Source organism: Marmota monax, unplaced genomic scaffold, assembly GCF_021218885.2.
Source record: "Marmota monax isolate L192 unplaced genomic scaffold, Marmota_monax_Labrador192_F-V1.1 WCK01_AAM20220418_F8-fsc00274, whole genome shotgun sequence".
Lineage (NCBI taxonomy): Eukaryota > Metazoa > Chordata > Mammalia > Rodentia > Sciuridae > Marmota > Marmota monax.
Window position 1 is genome coordinate 436,330 of NW_026694547.1, and position 18,666 is coordinate 454,995.

Consider the following 18,666-nt stretch of genomic DNA (forward strand, 5'->3'; position numbering starts at 1 on the left):
GGGACGCAGCTCAGTGGGTTCGGTAACATATCAACACAGCAAGAGAAGGATGACTGACAGGGAAGAGAGTAAGAGCTGAGCTTCAGGGACGCAGGTAAAAGACGTAAAACTAGAAAGGAGTTCAGATTTTATTCTACAGTGGGAATCCTTTGGTGGGATTTAGGCAAGAGAGCGATAGGATTTGATTTCCATTTTAAATACTCATGGGCTGATATAGAGGATGGAACATCCTATATCTGGAAAACCCAGAAGGAACTGCTGTATAATGACAGCTGCCCAGAAAAGGGTGGCATATGCTAAAAGGAAACAGAAATTCTTTGGAAGAAGGGTCAGCAGGATTTACTGGAAGTCTGACTATGAGATAGAAAGAGAGAAGAGTAAAGAGTCATGTGGGGGACTCAGGTCTGAGCAAGTGGGCAGACTTTTGCTAGATCCTTCTGGTAGAGCTTGAAATGCCACCCTTCCTGGGGATCTCGATTCAAAGGCCATTTGTCCTCTTCCCCTGTTTTCCCTGATGGGTGACCTCAACTTCATGGATTCACCAGTCACTCAGGCCAAAGCACATGAACCCCTTGCTCTCTTGTCGTACCCCATACCCACTCAATTACCAGGTCTGGGTATTCTACCTCCAGCACCTAGCAGGTAAGCTGATCTCTCTCTCCATCTTCCCTGTCCCCACTGCTTTCACCTAGATCTGTCCCATATTTGTCTAACTGGCTCTACCATCTGCCACGGTCCCCTCCCCACTCATTCATTGCTCACAGAATCATCTATGAATCTGATCATATCACTCCCTCATAAAACCTTGGCTTTCCACCGATCTTAGGCATTTCGTCCAAATCCCCACCATGGCCTAGAAGGCATGATCCGGTCCCCTGTGGTCCCATCTCATGCCCCTTTCCTCCTCTTATGATCTGGTTGCTTTGGCTACCTTTTATGTTTCTCGAGAACATCATACTCCTGCCAGATGGGGTGGCCTCAGTGATGGGAAACTGAAGCAGGACGACTGCAAGTTGGGGGCCAGCCTGGGCCACTTAGCAAGAACTAAAAACATCTGGGGCTATAGCTCAGTGGTTAAATCCCCAGTACTACAAAGGGGGAAAAAAAAAAAAGTCAGATTCCTTACTGTCTCTGGGGACTCAGGACACACTGGACCTCTCCTGGAAGCACTTATACCCTTTTTAAAAGTGTTGCCATCCTTCGCTTGTTCCGAACAGCCACTTGCTGGTGGAAAAATACGACTGTATTCCCAGTGAGCTCCTCTTCCTAGCATGAAGCGCCGACCTGAATATATGACACAGCTACTTTCTGAGATTCGCTCAGTAAGGCGGAGAAACACTTGCACATGCTAGCAGATTATTGGACATGACCTCCTTGTAAGACATGCAAGGACTTAAAACATCATCATTATGCTGGCAATCTTAAGAACCTATAAACTAACTAATTATTAGCTTGGATTAAGTGAGGCAAAATGGAAGCCTCATTCGTATCCTTTCTCTTCTCCATCCTACATAGGGAATCTGGTCTAACTCGATATCCACAGAAGGATGATGCTCTTTATGGTCACTGAGAGAGTGACAGGAAAAAGTGCCCATTCCCATCCGGCAACTAGCCATAACTTTTAGCACCAAACTTCTAAAGCTGTATATAATAAAAGTTTAAGTGTTGGACATTATAACTAAACTATTGAAGAATGAATGAGCTTGTTAAAAGAGAAATAACTGGAAGCAATGATTCATATGCATCCCAGTAAGCACAGGACTGCATGGATATCTACTCCTTCTAATCCCAAGATGCTGTGACTACTGTAGGAATGAGAGGCGCTGACCCCTGCTCACGTCAGCTGGCAGGGGGTGACTGCCCATCTCCTGAACCGTGCTTAACACCCCACTTCCCTGACCAGTATTTGGTCATTCATTTCTCCCCCTGCCCTTTAACTGATCCCTTTTATATATTCATTTATTTTCCGTCTTTTTATCCTTCTTCCTTTTCCCCTATTCCTTAGATCCTGACACAGTTCCCTACCTAACCATCGCAAAGAACTGAGCTCATATTCCAATATTTGAGGCAATTCGTAAGTGTTGTGTTTCCTATTAAATCTTCTGCTTTAGGGAAAAAAAAACTTAAAAAAAAAATTGAGTCAGGATTTGGAATTTTTTATGACTGTTAAATACTTTTAACTTTAAAAATAACATTTTAAACTTTACATGGCTCTTTAACTTTCAGAACATTTACTCAGTCATATGATGATAAAGACTGATCAGCCCAAGATATCGCTGACAAGATCAGTTAAAATCTGTACAGTAAAATCCCTGATCTCTGCATGCTTGGGCACCTCCTTCCACTGCAAACCTCTTCCAGGTCAACTAAATAGGTCTCCAGTTTGCAGGCTCAACTGCACACACATGGCTGCAAGCTTCAGGACCTGCCAACAACTGCCACAGGTCCCCATGCTAAGAATTCTGTGTTCAGACTTGTATCCCATCCCAAAAAAAACTCATCATGTACACGCAAATATTGAAAAATCTGAAATCCAGGCTGAGCACGGTGGCACATGCCTATAATCCCATCGGCTCTGGAGGCCGAGGCAGGAGGATCAAAAGTTCTAAGCCAGCTTCAGCAATATAGCCAGGTCTCTAAATAAAATACAAAAAAGGGCTGGGTATGTGCTCAGTGGTTGAGCATCCCTGGATTTACTTCCCAGTACCAAAAAGAAAAAAAAATATCTGAACTCCAAAACATTTCTGGATCAAGCATTTTGGATAAGAGATGCTCACCTGTGTTATTAAGAAAGAAGAAACCAAGGCTGGAGTGAGAAAAAGAAATGACTGATAAAGTTAACAGAACAGTGTTTGCACTTCAACAGGAGACAGGAGAAAGCATAGGGTGCTTTACACAACTGTCAACAGAGATGAGATTGACATCAGCTCAGGCAGAAGTCAACAATAACTTCACGTCAAAAAATAAATAAATCCAACAGACACAAAACATGTAGACTGTATACTCAAGGCAGGAGAAAAGGTCCTCCTAGCTTGCAAAATCTCTCCTAATAAAACCGAGTGAATGTCTAAGAATATCTTTTTCAGTGGAAGCGAGGGAGTTAGGGTCAAGAGGGAAGTGAGACTGTAAAGATGGTTTACAGCAAAGACTGTGAAATTGAACATCACACAACGCCTGTTATTACCGATGTAGGTTATAAACAAAGACGTTAGAGTAGCTTTATTTAGCAGACTCTCTTTATTGTCTCATTACAGTGAAAACCATTTCCAAGGGCCTTTATAGGTCACTTGTAACCTCTGAAACCATGGTATAATTTTTCTTATGCAATCATAAGATACTACTGAAGCTAATGGACTCTGGGAATGAGCTGACTCAGGGGAAAGATGTCCATCAAGGATAAAGTTTCCCTGCAGGTGGGATTTTAAGCATGCCCATGCCATTCTCCTGGTGGTCATACCCTGGGGGAGGATGAGAGGGACCTCACCTTGCATGAGGAATGAGCAATACTTTAACCCAGGGCTAAGGATCTAGAACTGTGGGAAAGGTCCTCACTCTACAGAAACAAGAAGCTAGGTGTGCTTGGCTGATTCACAGACACACATAGGGCTTCACTAATAGCCACAAGAAATGAGGCCCCAGGAGTGGAACCCTTGCCTTCAGGAGGCAAGTTTTAAGCTGCCGGGGTGGGGGGGCTCAGCAGAAGGCACTTACAGAGCGCTTGTCCGCCTCGGCCCCCTGTTGGCCCTGCAGACAGGCCGTGAGCTTCTTGTGTGTGCTATGGGACACTTGCTTCACCAGCTCCAGGCGCTTCTCCACCTGCAGACAGAACAGCGGGAGGCGTCACAGGTGCAGGCAAGATCGGGAGAAGTGGGGATGTCATTCTGGGTAGTCACGATTCATGTTTTCACAGAGACAAGGACTTCTAGGAAGGCAATACCCAGTGCTGGAGAGCTGGGGTGGGGGGTGTAGTCACAGGCTCTGGGGCTCGCCTGCTAATAGAGACGCTAAACCTCTCTTTGAGGACCCCACCTAAACCAGCACAGCTGGCCCTGGGTCTGCAGGCAATGTGTTCCAGGACAGCCCACGGATACAAAATCTACAAATGCTCATGTCCGTTGTATCAAATGGCATGTAACCTACACCCATCCTCCTATATATTCTTTAAATCATCTCTAGGTTACTTTAAAAACCTAATCAATATAAATCTCATACAAATAATAGTTATACTGTATTGTTTGGGGAATAATGACAAGCAAAAAAAGTTCTATATGTGTTCAGTACTGACTGACAAAATTTGTTTCTCAATGTAATTCAATTTATTTATTTATATATGAACATATACTATGTGTGTGTGTGTGTGTGTGTGTATATATATATATATATATATATATATATATTTGCTTGTTCATTTTATCTATCTATCTATCTACTCATTCATTCATTCATTCATTCCCCTCCAGTGCTAAGAATTAAACCTAGGACTTGCACATGCAAGAAAAGCACTCTGCCACTGAGCTATACCCCCAGGCCTGTTTTCCAATATTTTGGACCCATAGTTGTTTGAATCTACAGATGTGGACTTGCATACACTTAAGGCAGGAGAAAAAGTCCTCCTAGCTCACAAATATCTTGTAATAAAACCAAGTGGATGTCTAAGACTATCTAGAATATCTTTTCAGTGGAAGTGAGGGAGTTGGGGTCAATTGTATTCAAAATGTCAAACACTGTCATGTAAGACAAAAAGTTGTATCTCCAGTTTGTATGAGGAGCAGAGAGAGCAGTGGAAGAAAGCACAGGGAATGGCTTAGTCCTAGAAGGAAAAGCATCTCTGGTGTCCGTGAGCCACGTGGTCAGTGATAACCTTACCTGAAGAAGGTCTTCACTCAGGACTTCAGTCTTTTCTGCCCTAAAGAGAAAAATCAAGAAATATATCAGTAAAATTAAATTTAAATCAATTTAAGAAAAAAACATACAATCTTACAATTACTCGCCACTCTCTTCTCTTACAGCAACCCTAGAGAAACAGAGATATTATAGCAGAAACTCCTAACAAAAGTGTACTGAGGCAATTCTAGGAATCTTAAATAACCAGCACACTAGCAAACAGGCAAACAAGACACTCTCAAGTTTCCGGCTACAAATGGGACCTGGATTAAGGACAACAAACATACTTCTTTTGTTCCTATACACATTTTTGGTTTTTTGGTTCTCATTTTTCACTAGCAGAATGAAGCAGGTTTCCACAATCATACACCTCAGCCTCCCCCAAATAAGCAAGAAAAAGTAGCAGAAATCTGAGAAGAGAACAGTAAACAACAAACATTGAGTTCTGATAACGAAGGCAAAAGCCACCACCAAGGTCTGACCACCAGGAGTGAGGTCCCTGTCCACAGATGACATGAATGTGGAAAATGCCATGAAACCCACAAAAAAAATTCCTAGAAGAAATGGGATCAGCAAGATTTCGTAACACCAGATATACATACAAAAATTAAATCTCTACATACTAGGAAAAAGCACAGGAATGCTAAAGTTGTTACAACGGCATTGACCAGCCCAGGAGGCTGAGGCAGGAGAATCTCGAGTTCAAAGCCAGCCTCAGAAACTTAGTGAGGCCCTAAGCAACTTGGCAAGACCCTGTCTCAATATTTAAAAATAAATATATAAAAAGGGCTGGGAGTGAGGCTCAGGGGTTGAGCACCTCTGGGTTCAATCCCTGGTGCCCTATCACAGTCCCTACCCCTGCCCAAAACAAAAAAAAGCTCTAGCAATTGTTTACAAAAAAAATATACCGCTCAGGTATGGATCCATGAAAACGCATACAGCACCTGCAGGCTGAAAACCACAAACTCATGTGAAAGAAATCACAGAAGATCTAAATAAATGCAGGGACATACCAGGTCTGTGGGCTAGAAAACTCAACACAGGAAAGATGCCAATTTTCCCCCCATATGACCACAGATTAAACACAATGCCAACCAGAGTTAACAAGGTCTGCTACAGAGACAGACAACCAACTCAAAAATTGATATTAAAGTACAAAGGAAGCAAAAGAACTGGAACTATTTCTAGAAAGAAAAATAAGGCTGTAGGACTTTCATGATCTAATTTTTAAAACTACTGAAAAATTAAATAATCAAAAGAGTATGGTGTAGGAGCTGGGGTCGTAGCTCAGTGGTAGAGCGCTCACCTAGCACGTGAGAGGTGCTGGGTATGATCCTCAGCACCACAAAAATATAAATAAATAAAATAAAGGTGTTGTGTCCAACTACAACTATATATATACATATATATATATTTTAAGAGTATGGTGTTGGCAAAAGGACAGAAACCTAAATCAATAGGAAAGAACGAAGAATTTAGAAACAGACCTAGACAAGGAAGACCAAGTAATCTTGATGCAGGCAAAGACGGCTCTAACAGAAGCAGCAGCTAAGGAAATGCAATGGAACATAGTAATACACAAAAATATGAACTCCAGTCCAATCTTCATATTGCATAACGATTAATTCACAAATAGAGCAAGGGCTTCAATAAAAAAATTAAAATTATAAAAATTTTAAAGAAAACACGGGAAAAAAATATCCTTGACCTTGGTTGAGACACTCAATTCTTAACTATACCATCAAAATCATGAGTCATAAAAGAAAAAAACTCACATATTAAGACTTCCTTAAAAAGAAGCACTTTTGCTGCATGAAAGATACGGTTAAAGATGAACCAACGACCCACAAAAAGACAAAAAATACTTGCATTTGAGAAATCTGAAAAAAAAAATGTATCTGATTATATGAAGAGTTCTCAAACTCAATAATAAGGAAAAAAATCCATTGAAATGATAAAAAATAAAATAAAAAAGAACAGAAACTTTAGAAAGGATAATTTACTGATGGCAAAAGAACATAAGATGAGAAGCTTATAGTTCATTAGGAGAACATCAATTAATATCAAAATTAGATACAAGTGCCAGAATGAACACACACACACACACACACACACACACACACACACCCCTCTATAATAGCAAGTACAACTGATAGCTGGGGGTTGAGCTCTGCAAACTGGTATGGCCACTGTGGGGGAAGCAGTGTGGCAATTCCTTAATGCCCTGAAAAAAAAAAAAAATATATATATATATATATATATATTTTTTTTTTTTTCACTTGCTGTGTGACCCAGAAAAGCTATTATGGAGCAATCAAGATTTCATGTTTAAAAAATCCACATAGCTCTAAAACACTTGTGAATTGCTTGTACAACTCGACTTGCAATACTGACAGTCTGGAGGCAAGCCGCCTGTGCCCCAACAGGACAGCGAGTTGACACATGCACAACAGTATAAGCTCTGGGTGCAGCAGGGACACCATTCTGCAAAAACTAGGAACAGAATAGGGAGAAGTACCTTTCCAAGAGGCCACAGGCATAATGACCCCCACAGTATGCCATGCTGCAAAAGCCAAGCCACAGGTGAGGAAAAGGGAGCAGCAGGTGGCATGGATTGGAGGTGGGGGGCAGGGCAGGGTTTGACTACAACCCAGAGGAACTAGGGAATCATCCTGTATTCTGTTTGTGGCAGCGTTACGCAGATCTATATACATGTTGAAACTCAAAGAAGTCTATCAAAAGAGTAGATCTTACTTTACGTCAATTTTTTTTTAAATTTTCAAGTGACATTTAATAAGATAAAAATAAAATGGCAATACAGTAATTATTTATCATCATACACATCAGTCGAAAATTTTTTGTTTTCTTTATTTATATAGGACAATGGATTGCATTACAATTCTTATTACACATATAGAGCACAACTTTTCATATCTCTGGTTGAATACACAGTATATTCACACCAATTCGTGTCTTCATACCTGTACTTTGGATAATCATGATCATCACATTCCACAATCATTAAATACCCCATGCCCTATCCCCTCCCCTCCAACCCCTCTGCCCTATCTAGAGTTCATCTATTCTTCCCATGCTCCCTCTCCCTACCCTACTATGAATCAGCTCCTTATTATCAAAGAAAACATTCAGCATTTGGTTTTTTGGGATTGGCTAACTTCACTTAGCATTATCTTCTCTAACCCCATCTGTTTACCTGCAAATGCCATGATTTTATTCTCTTTTATTGCTGAGTAATATTCCATTGTGTATATATGCCATTTTTTTTATCCATTCATCTACTGAAGGGCATCTATTTGGTTCCACAGTTTAGCTATTGTGAATTGTGCTGCTATAAACATTTATATGGCTGTGTCCCTGTAGTATGCTGTTTCTAAGTCCTTTGGGTATAGAACCAGGAGAAGGATAGCTAGGTCAAATGGTGGTTCCATTCCCAATTTTCCAAGGAATCTCCATTCTGCTTTCCATATTGGCTGCACCAATTTGCAATCCCACCAGCAGTGTATGAGTGTACCTTTTCCCCCACCTCCTCACCAACACTTACTGTTGTTTGTATGCATAATAGCTGCCATTCTGACAGGAGCGAGATGAAATCTTAGAGTGGTTTTGATTTGCATTTCTCTAATTGCATTACTTTTTGTCAATTTTAAAAGTGAAAAAAAAATGTTTTAAAGATAGAACTGAGATATTAGACAACAATGTCATGCAAATCCAGGAGGGAAAGTGCTTGGGGTTAAATATTCTAAGCTCCTAGTGTCTGTTCTTTAGAGAAGCTAAAATAACAACTTTGATTTTGTGAAGCTAAAACGTGATCAACATTCAAAGATAACCACTGCAAGGACAGAAATTGAGTACATATCTGTCAAACTGACAGATGAAATCATGGAAAACTTAACAATTAAAGCAAAAGGAAAAACAGTGGTGGGCAAAGCAACATAGAGAAGGCACAAAGTAAAATGTAGACACAAGTTTAAATGTGATAACAAAATACACATGGACTAAATATCCCACTTAGAAACTAGAGATGGACAGCTTAGGAAAAAAATCTTGCTCTATGCTAATAATAAAGGCTGTAACAAAGACAAAGACTCAATAAGTATGAAGGGAAAAGAGAAGAATAGATACATCAAACTATTTCTAACAGAAATAGACTTTTGAGGAGAAATAGCAAGTTATTTATTTTCTTTTTTTTAAGAGTTTTTTTTTTTTTTTTGAGAGAGAGAGAATTTTTTTAATATTTATTTTTTCTTTTTAGTTTTCGGCAGACACAACATCTTTGTTTGTATGTGGTGCTGAGGATCGAACCCGGGCCGCACGCATGCCAGGCGAGCGCACTACCACTTGAGCCACATCCCCAGCCCAAGTTATTTAATTTCTTTGGTCTGTTTTTCCCTTTTCTCTACTTTCATTGCTGGGGATGGAACGCAGGGCCTCACCCACAGAGTTGTATCCTCCACCTCCTTATCAAACTCTTAAGAAAATACGAAGGCAGAAAAAAAAAAAAAGTGTCATTCATGCTAAGACTTGACACCAAAACTAGAAAAGGACAATGTAAAGAAAATTAAAGATCAGTCACATGTATTAATAACACAAGGATACAAAACTTCCAGACAAAATAAATTAGCACATTTTGAACAAGTTAGATTAATTGCTAGAATGCAAGAGTGGTTAATTTTAGAAGTCCGCAAGTGTAATTCATCACACTGCCAAATGACAAAAACAAGACTTTCTCGAAGATACAATTTAATAAAATTCAAAGCATGTTCATGAAAAAATACAAAAAAAAAAGGAAAATCTATAACTTGATGTTTTTTAAAAAATGCCTAGAAATCTTATTCTTATATTTATTTATTATTTTTTTATTTGTTTTAATTAGTTACACATGATAGTACAATGATCTTGACATATCATACATTTGAATCAGATGGGGTATAATTTTCATTTTTCTGAGTGTACAGGTTGCAAAATCACATTGGTTAGAAATCTTATTCTTAATGAAAATAGTCTCTTTAAATCAAGAATAAAATAAGAATTCCTATTATCACGGTCTCTCCAGTTCAATAAACAACTGAAATAAAAGATTTTAAAATGAAAAGGAAAAAAAAAACTAAAATAACATCATATGAAGATGATGTTCACCCACAAAGTAAACTCAAAGTAATTTACAGAAATTATTATAAAGTTTAGAAAGGTTGATTAGATGTAAGATTAGAATAACAAAATTAATATAGTCAGTAAATACTCAGAAAACCAAATTTTAAAAATAATTTAATATGTCAAAATCAGAAGGTTAAGGGTCCTAATGTTTTCTGTCCTCTGTGGAAGCTAGAGAGTTAAAAAGGAAAACAAAGGTTGGGGTGGATCTCCTAAAAAGAGAGAAGAGTAGGGAAGTGCTTGGGAGCACATTGGCTAAATTATATTGTTACATTGTGTGCATGTACGAACATGTGACAACAAATCCCATCACTAGGTCCAACTATAATGCACAAAATAAAAAATGTGGAAAAAAAAAACAATTTAACACAGCAAAGAAATTAGAATAAATTTAACAAAACATGGGCAGTATTCCTATGGAAGAAAAATTTTAAAGTTAATAAAAGATACTAACATTGGCAAATAAACAGAGAAATACACTGCATTTGTGAATGAGAATAATTAATGTTGGCACGATGTCCGTTCATATAAATGAGACGTCAATCAAAAAGTTTTAATACGAATTAAAAAAATAATTTAACAAGGGAAGTCTAAAATTTATATGAAGATGCAAAAGAGAGCTTAAGAAAAATCAAGATCATCCTTGGGAATAAGAAGCTGGGGAATCTTCAATATCAGATACCAAAACTTGTAAAAGCCACAGTAGTGAAAAAATTAATTATGTCAATGTTCACAATGATCAGTGGAACAAAGAACACCCAGGAACAGAGCCATTGAGAGGCAGGACACCACAGACAGCAGGGTGTCATCACCTACAATCAGGAACATTCACTGATAAGGATAGAGAAAAATGTTATTTAATAAGCAGTATGGGGCCAATTCTTTATGGAGGCAGGAGGAGAAATAGGGTTTCTATTCGACATCATGTATAAATGTCAAGTCCTAATAAATTAAAACTCTAAACATAAAAGGCAAGACATTAAAACTTCTAGGAAAAAATATTAAATATCTTATATATTGACCATGGAATTACACTTTTGAAAATAAAGACTATTCTAAAAGACTAACATATGTTCACATTAAAATTAATTTCTGTTACAATGGCTTCTTAAAAACAGTAAAAAGAAGCCAGACACTGGAAAAAGATTCATGTAAAAAAAAAATCACCATCAAAGAATTAATATTCAGACTGTGTCAAGAATTCCTTCCAGTCAAGAAGAAAAAGATCACCTCTATGGGAAAATAGACTAAAGACTAGCACTTTTTTAAGAGAAGAAATTGTAATGGTTAATAGATGTACGAAAATTTGGTCCAACTTTGTTAGTGATCAGGAATATGCAAATTAAAACCATAAAGAAATACCATTTTACACATATCATTTTTGGCAAAAAAAATGGAGACATCTGTCAGTCTTAAAGGATAAGGACATGCAGGGACTGGAACTAAGGATTGTTAACAAAAGCATCCTAGAAACAATGTGTCAACTCTAGTCCAGTTAACACTGAAACTGGGTATCCAAATGAAATGCCTTTTAAAAGAACAATCCTCCTTCTTTCTATGTTTGATACACACTAATATTTTCTACTGAGGTCATAAAATTGAAAATTCGCTATCACAATGGGTTGGGATCTGCATTCAAAAAAATAGCCATCAAGAAAATAAAGAAGTTGGAATGTATTTATGTAGTGACATGTCATACAGGAAAAAAAAAAAAAGAGAGAGAGAGAGAGAGAGAGAGAGAGAGAGAGAGAGAGAGAGAGGAAATAAAATTTACCCAAAACAACGTGGGTGAAACCTTAGAAGTACAATATTGAATAGAAAATTTTACTTAAATAAAACTATTTTCATAAAGCTCAAAACCAAACACCAATAAACAACATATTGTAAAGGGATAAATACATATGTAGCAAAATAAAAAGAAAGCAAGAAAAGAATGGGAATCAGCAAGCTAATAGTGATGCATGCATACCCTGTTGACCGCAGCATGATTCAGAATAGCCAAACTACAGAACCTGCCTGGGTGTCCATCAACAGGTGAATGGATGAAGAAATGCGGTATGTATACACCATGGAGTTTCATTCAATCAAAGGGAAGAAATAAATTATGTCATTTTCAGGGAAATGGATGGAACTTCAGAGAATCGATAGGCAAAGTAAGCCAAACTCAGACAGTCAAAGATCACAACGTTGTCTCATATGAGAGACATATGAGTGGAAGCTAGAGAAAGAGGTGGGGTTGGGAGGGGGCTCATGAAAACCTGCAGGAGACCAACAGGGTAGAGGAAGAGAACCAGAGAGGACAGAGGAGGGGAAAAAAGAAGTACTAGGAAATGAAATTGTCCCAATTACATTGTTGAGCTGTACACGTGTTCAAGTACATAACAATAAATCCCACCATAATATATAACTACGATGCACCAACTAATTTTTTTTAAAAAGAAAGCAAGAGAATTATAAATACCAATTTTTAAATATTATCTCCAGGAAAGGGAAGAAGACTGAATTGGGGAAACATATATTGGTGGCATCAACACAATTATCTGTGTTTTGTGTAGCAGGTTCATGGCTTTTTTTCACACTATGTTTCATAACAAATGCAAAAATATGTCATCTGTGCAACAAATAGAAGATATGATAAAAAATTAACAAAAACCAAGGACTAGATACTTAGCCATAAACTTTGCACGAATGATGTTCATGAAAATCAAAAGCAAACGCACAAAAAATACCATGTTCATCAAATTCTTCCACCTACAGTCCCATTAAAATATTAAAGGCTCTGAAAAGTTCTACAATGAATAGTTTCATCCCCAAGCACACATACACATATGAACTGTAACACTTGCTTTAAAGTTTTTACTACTTTTTGCTTAAAAATAAGTTACCATCGGGCGCTGTGGTACATGCATGTAATCCCAGCGATTCAAGAGGCTAAGGCAGGAGGATGGCAAGTTCAAGGCCAGCCTCAGCAAAATTTTGCAAGGCACTAAGCAACTCACTGAGACCCTGTCACTAAATAAAATACAAAATAGGGCTGGGATGTGGCTCAGTGATCGGGTGCCCTGAGTTCAATCTCTGGTACCTCCTCAAAATAAAATAAAATTAAAATAAATAAGTTCCCAGTTTTAGGGCATCTTGTTAGCTAGCTGCAGCAACTACACACCAATACATATAAATTAAAATAACCAATTAAAAAAATAATGTAACTATGTAGCATCCAGCTCTCTCCTTTGAAGATCCCCAAAGATCTTGTATTGGAGACAAATTCTGCTTGAGTTTGATCCTAAAAATGGTAGGGGGCCATAAGCTTATCTGAAGATCACAGAGATTTAAGAAAATTCTAGAACATGTTTTACTGACAAAAAGATTCGTTATGGAAGAGCTGGAAGAAGCAAAAGGAGGTCCACTCTTCCACACTCCCTGCTTCCCGGCTCCTGAAGCACCTCAGCCGGAAGACCTGGACTTGGGGAAGCTGATCTTCAAGCAAGGAAGGCAGCCCTAGGAGGGAGGCTATTTTTAAGAAGGCTGGTATTTTAAGCCTCATCTTTGTAAATCAAAGAACATCGTTCATCATCAGGACAAGGAGCACTAAAGGACCATTTTCAAGAGCTGAGTCACTCCGCAGGATGACAGCACTGTGGAGTTGACATGGGGGGACAAGTCATGACTTTTTAAATTTTTTACTCAACTGACTAAAAGCAAACCGGGGCCCTGGCAAACTGATCTAAAAAAATGGCGTCCAGTTCTACTTACAGTGCTTCAGGAGAACAATCAACACCACCCACAGAAAACCTTGATTGTCACCAGTGTTGTGCATCAGACTATTAAGTCACAGTGGCATTTCCCAAAATGTGTTCCATGAAAAAAAAAAAAAAAAAAAGACCCATAAGATGCTCAGGAGAAAAAGGTTCCATGGGCAAATGAGTTAGCAAAACTGTGAATACTGTACTCTCCATGAAAGGAGTCCTGTCAAAAGATTAAAGGCTCTGAGAAGTTCTGCAATGAACAAAATGGTTTGATTTTAGCTCATCAGTTATTCACTAATCTTTAAAAATAGGAAAACATATTTCAAGTGACATCCTTAATAAGCACAGTCTCACTGAACAACAGGAGCTGAACAGACTGCTGGAATGTGAAGTTGAACAAAAGTACACGGTCCATCTTTACTCCGGAAATCTTCCCTGACATGCAACCTCGGTTTTCAGGCCTCAGCACAAAAGGACATTTATTAGGTCTACCAGCCGAGGAACGGGGGTCGTTGCTGTCATCAGAGAAAACACTGAATGAAGTAGAGAAGCTGCTTCTTTATAAAGCACAAAGTGCCTTCTACACAAACCATTTCAGACACACCCGTTGTCCATTTGCAACACTGATGAAATTTTATGCTAGTCTTTTTAGTACCTATGGTCCCATTTCTATTTGTACCGTCTCAAGGGAGGCACCACAGAGCTTGGCCCTGGACCACCACAGAGCCTTGCTCCCATCTAACCATCTCCATCTCCCCTTCATCACTCACAACACCTCTAGACATTCTTCCTAAGAGGCCCTCCATGCACGGCCACAACCTTTTGCCTGATGGCTAGAAGTGGCTCTGCAAGGGCTTTGCAAGCTCTGTATCGCTACTGTGCAATGCACCCAGGCTGTGTTACCATCAGGGATCGACAGTGTGACACTCGGACTTGCAAGTGACCATCATGAAGAAGCTTCTACTCATGGCTCTTCAAAGCCAGCGGCAATGGCACACCAAGCAGGCCACCCGAGGAAGCACCGCACTAAGCAGGAGCCAGAGAGACCGAGGGGTAATCTGGTGTAGATATGAGGTGTCCCCCCAAAGCTCATGTGTGAGACAATGCAAGAAGGGTTAGAGGTGAAATGAGTGGTTTGTGAAGAGTCTTGACCCAATTGGTGAACTGGGGAAACGTATATTGGTGGCATCAACACAATTATCTGTGTTTTGGTCTGAACTCCTGTAGCAGGTTCATGGCTTTTTTTCATACTATGTTTCATAAAAAAAAAAATGCAAAAATATGTCATCTGTGCAACAAATAGAAGATATGATAAAAATTAACAAAAACCAAGGACTAGGTACTTACTTAGGCATAAACTTTGCATGAATGATGTTCATGAAAATCAAAAGCAAACGCACACACACAAAAAAAATGTTCATCAGATTCTTCCACCTGCAGTCCCTGCCGAGAGGGACGAACTGAGGGGAAACTGCGGGCTGGTAGGCTGTGGCTGGAGGAGGAGGAGGATCACTAGGGTCATGCCTTTGGGGTGTATATTGGGTAAAATGAGCTTAGTCTCTGCTTCCTGATGTGATGTCTTCAGCCACTTCCCTCCACCACACTCTTCCACCATGATGTTCTGCCTCACCTTGAACCCTGAGGAATGGAGCCTGCTGTCTGTGGACAGAGACCTCTGAAGCCATGAGCTCCCCAATAAACTTGTCCTCCTCTAAAACTGCTCTTGCCAGGTCTTTTAGTTTCACAACAGCAAAAACAACTGACTAGAACAAGGCGAGAGTATGAGCAGAAGCCTTGGTTGAGGTTCCTGTAGGAAGGAATGGGAAAGTTGGTAAGCAAGTGAGCTGGCTTATGGTTGAGGAGTCTTAATAATTCAGTTAGGCCCTGGGCTCTAAGGGCTGGTCCCTGGTTGTCCAGTGCCTGGCCCTGGAATGATTTAGGGCCTGGATGGCAGGAGTCTGATAAAAGGAGCTGGGTCTGGTCTGGATCAGCTAGTTTGCATATCAACGTAGGTTTGCAGGCAAGTGACTTGTTCCTTCTAGGAAGAACTAGGAAGTTTCTCCCTGATGAGGCTCCAGATGCCAGAAGAAAAATAAAGAAGTTAAGAAAATAAATTTCATTTAATTGCACCTCCTAAAACTAGTGAGGGAGTGGTGGTCGTGCCCATTTTTTTTTTTTTTTTAAGATGAGAAAATTGGGCTACTCTGCATCAAATCACTGCCTCAGTCTAAGATGCCATAGGGTTGAGCATGGACCAGCAGCATCAGGGCCTCTTCTAGAACTTGTTAGAAATGCAAAATCCCAGGCCCCTGCTCAGACTAATCAAATCAGACTCTCTGGGAGTACAGTCCAGCACGGTGTGATCTGACAAGCCCTCCAAAAGATTCTGATGCCTATTTAGACTTCCTGGCCAGTGAAATAAAACCCCAAATTCTTGCTCTAAAGCCCATCTGCAGTCAGCAGTTCCTTCTCTTCAAGGTCATCTATATTTTCCCCACTTTCTGCCCCCAGCCATCGCCTACCCTCGGACCTGTCTCTCTCTACCCCGGCTCTGCTTAAGACATTCTAAGCTCCAGGTCCTCCTAACTTCCCCTTGTCCCCCAAACAAGTCCCTCTGGGATGCCCATCACGTCTGCACCCACCGCAGTGCTGTGACATTGTAGATGGTCTACAAATGCTTATGAAAATAGAGTGTGAACCTTGGCACAAATGAGCACAAACGCCACCCGTTCCCTGCAGGGCTCTTGTGGCCGAATGTAAACTGGCTTCTTCTTGATCAACCATTTCTTCTTTATCGCCTCCCACTTTAAAAGGTGGAAGGCCCACGTTGTCACAGTTTCCTTTGAAAACAGGAATACACATACGACCTGGTCCTAGGCCATGAGACAAAAGAAAGAACTGTGCTTTCATCTATGAAAGCTCTGTCTTCCTGGTAAGGAAAGACTAGGACAACAGCTGCCAGGCTCTTTATCTTCTTCCTGTTTTGAATGCAGACATGGTGGTAGGAGCATCAGCAACCATCTTGGAAACATGAAGGATGGGTAGAGTGAACTACAGAGATATTCAGACCTGACATTAGAGAGCTACTGCTCCAACTCCACCAACCACTTATGCCTGGGCTTATCTACAGAGGCAATCGTTCCGAAGCTGCTGTGAGGGGGGTTTCTATCACTACAGCTCAGACGCAGTCCTAGCTGAATACACTGATGATGGACAATCACATTTTAAGGTGAATCTCATTCTGAGTAAAGGTACAATTATTCGATGTTCTTGGAATTTCCAATAGTTCCTCCAGTCTTAAAATCATTAGAGCAATGATTGGCTTTTTCCTAAAATTTCTCAAATGATATTAAGCTGTACAGGAGTGAGACTGGAGGAGAGGTTTGGGAGTGTCACTGAGAAAGGTTTTCTGAAGGAAATGGGCATGGCAGACCTTGGAGGCTGGGAATATCTACCAGGCAGAGACCTGGGGGAAGGGCTGAAATAGTGGAGAATCTCTCAGAAGCTATCCCTTAGCAGCAACAAAAAGCTATTTAAAAAGAGAATTAAGTTAAGGACAGGAAGACTGTCTTGGAAGTCAGGGGACAGGAGAGGGGAAAAGGAGTGGCAGAGTTATTCTAATGTTGGGACAAATCTGTTTTGAAAACAATGATACAACAGAACTAATTTGGGCCCAGAGAATGTTTAGATTAACAAACAAACCAAAAAATCCCTACTGGTTTCTAGACAAAGGCACCCATAAGACAAAAACAGAATCCTGTGAAAAAGGTAGAATCAGGAAAAAAATACTTCAGAAAGGAAATTATATTAGACGTTCCAGGAAATGGAGGAAGAGGGGAAAACAGAATGAGAAAGTATGAAAGAGAAAGAGAGAAAAAAAAAACAATTTTCACAGAGCTGACAAAATACACAATCCTCTAGCTGAAAGGGTCCTAGGCTGTCAGGCCACAGTGAAAAATAAGGAAGAGATCCTGAAAGGTCTTCTGGAAAGCAGAATTTATTGGCAATAATCGATGCTGGAATATAACAAAGCAATACCAAAATCCTGATGGAAAATACCAAAATCCTGAAGGAAAATTCACCTGATCTAAAAATTTTTATTATGTTAATGTATAGAGACAAAATCATGTTTAGATGATGTCCTTTTCTGAGAAAGTTCCTCAAGGATGTACTCCAGAAAAAAAAAAGATAAAAATACACTCCCTTAAGAAATGCTATATGGTATATATGTGTATATATGCTATATATGTGTATTAAGAACTGTAATGCAAAAAAAGTACATGTATAATGGCATAATTTGACGTGAATATACTTTAATACAGAGTTATGAAAAACTGTGCTGTATATATGTAATAATGAGTGTAATGCATTCCACTATTGTCACGTATTTTAAAAAATAATAAATAAATAAGAAATGCTAGAACTAACCCAGGTCCAGCACAAAGAAATCTCAGGATGTTAGACCTACAGGAGGCTTAGAGAGCAGTAAATCCAAATTAGAATTCAGCAGACTCCAAGATGAACAAAGCTATAAAAATACCAGATGGGATGAGTAAACTGGAAGATAGGAAGGCATATAATTTTTGTGATAGGAAAAACAAGACAGTCCAGGCAAAAAAAAAATACCCAAGAAAGTTAGGATTCATACAGGGATCAAAGTAATGTGTGATTGAACAATTTACAGAATGCAAGAAAACAGAAGCCATCTGGCCTTGGTAGGAGGTAAGTTTTCCTTTATGTAGAACAAGTATCCTGACAGAGAAGGAAATGGAATCAACATGTCACTTAGGTCCCCCATGAACAGTCTGCAAGTAGCCACAGTAGAAGTATTTAATGGACTTTAAACTTGTAGACTGAGCCTTTG

The 18,666-nt window shown here is 39.5% G+C and overlaps 1 protein-coding gene across 5 annotated transcripts in view; it reads right to left on the bottom strand.

The window, feature by feature from the left end:
* Arhgap44 (Rho GTPase activating protein 44) overlaps positions 1–18,666 on the bottom strand; it is a 211,469-nt gene that overhangs the window by 80,138 nt on the left and 112,665 nt on the right. For all 5 annotated transcript variants that reach the window (XM_046420729.2, XM_058571591.1, XM_046420732.2 and 2 more), the window contains exons 2-3: positions 4,867–4,906; positions 3,712–3,816 (exon numbers count right to left, since the gene is read on the bottom strand). In XM_046420729.2, coding sequence (XP_046276685.1) covers positions 3,712–3,816; positions 4,867–4,906 — 145 coding nt within the window. The remainder of the gene's footprint in view (positions 1–3,711; positions 3,817–4,866; positions 4,907–18,666) is intronic.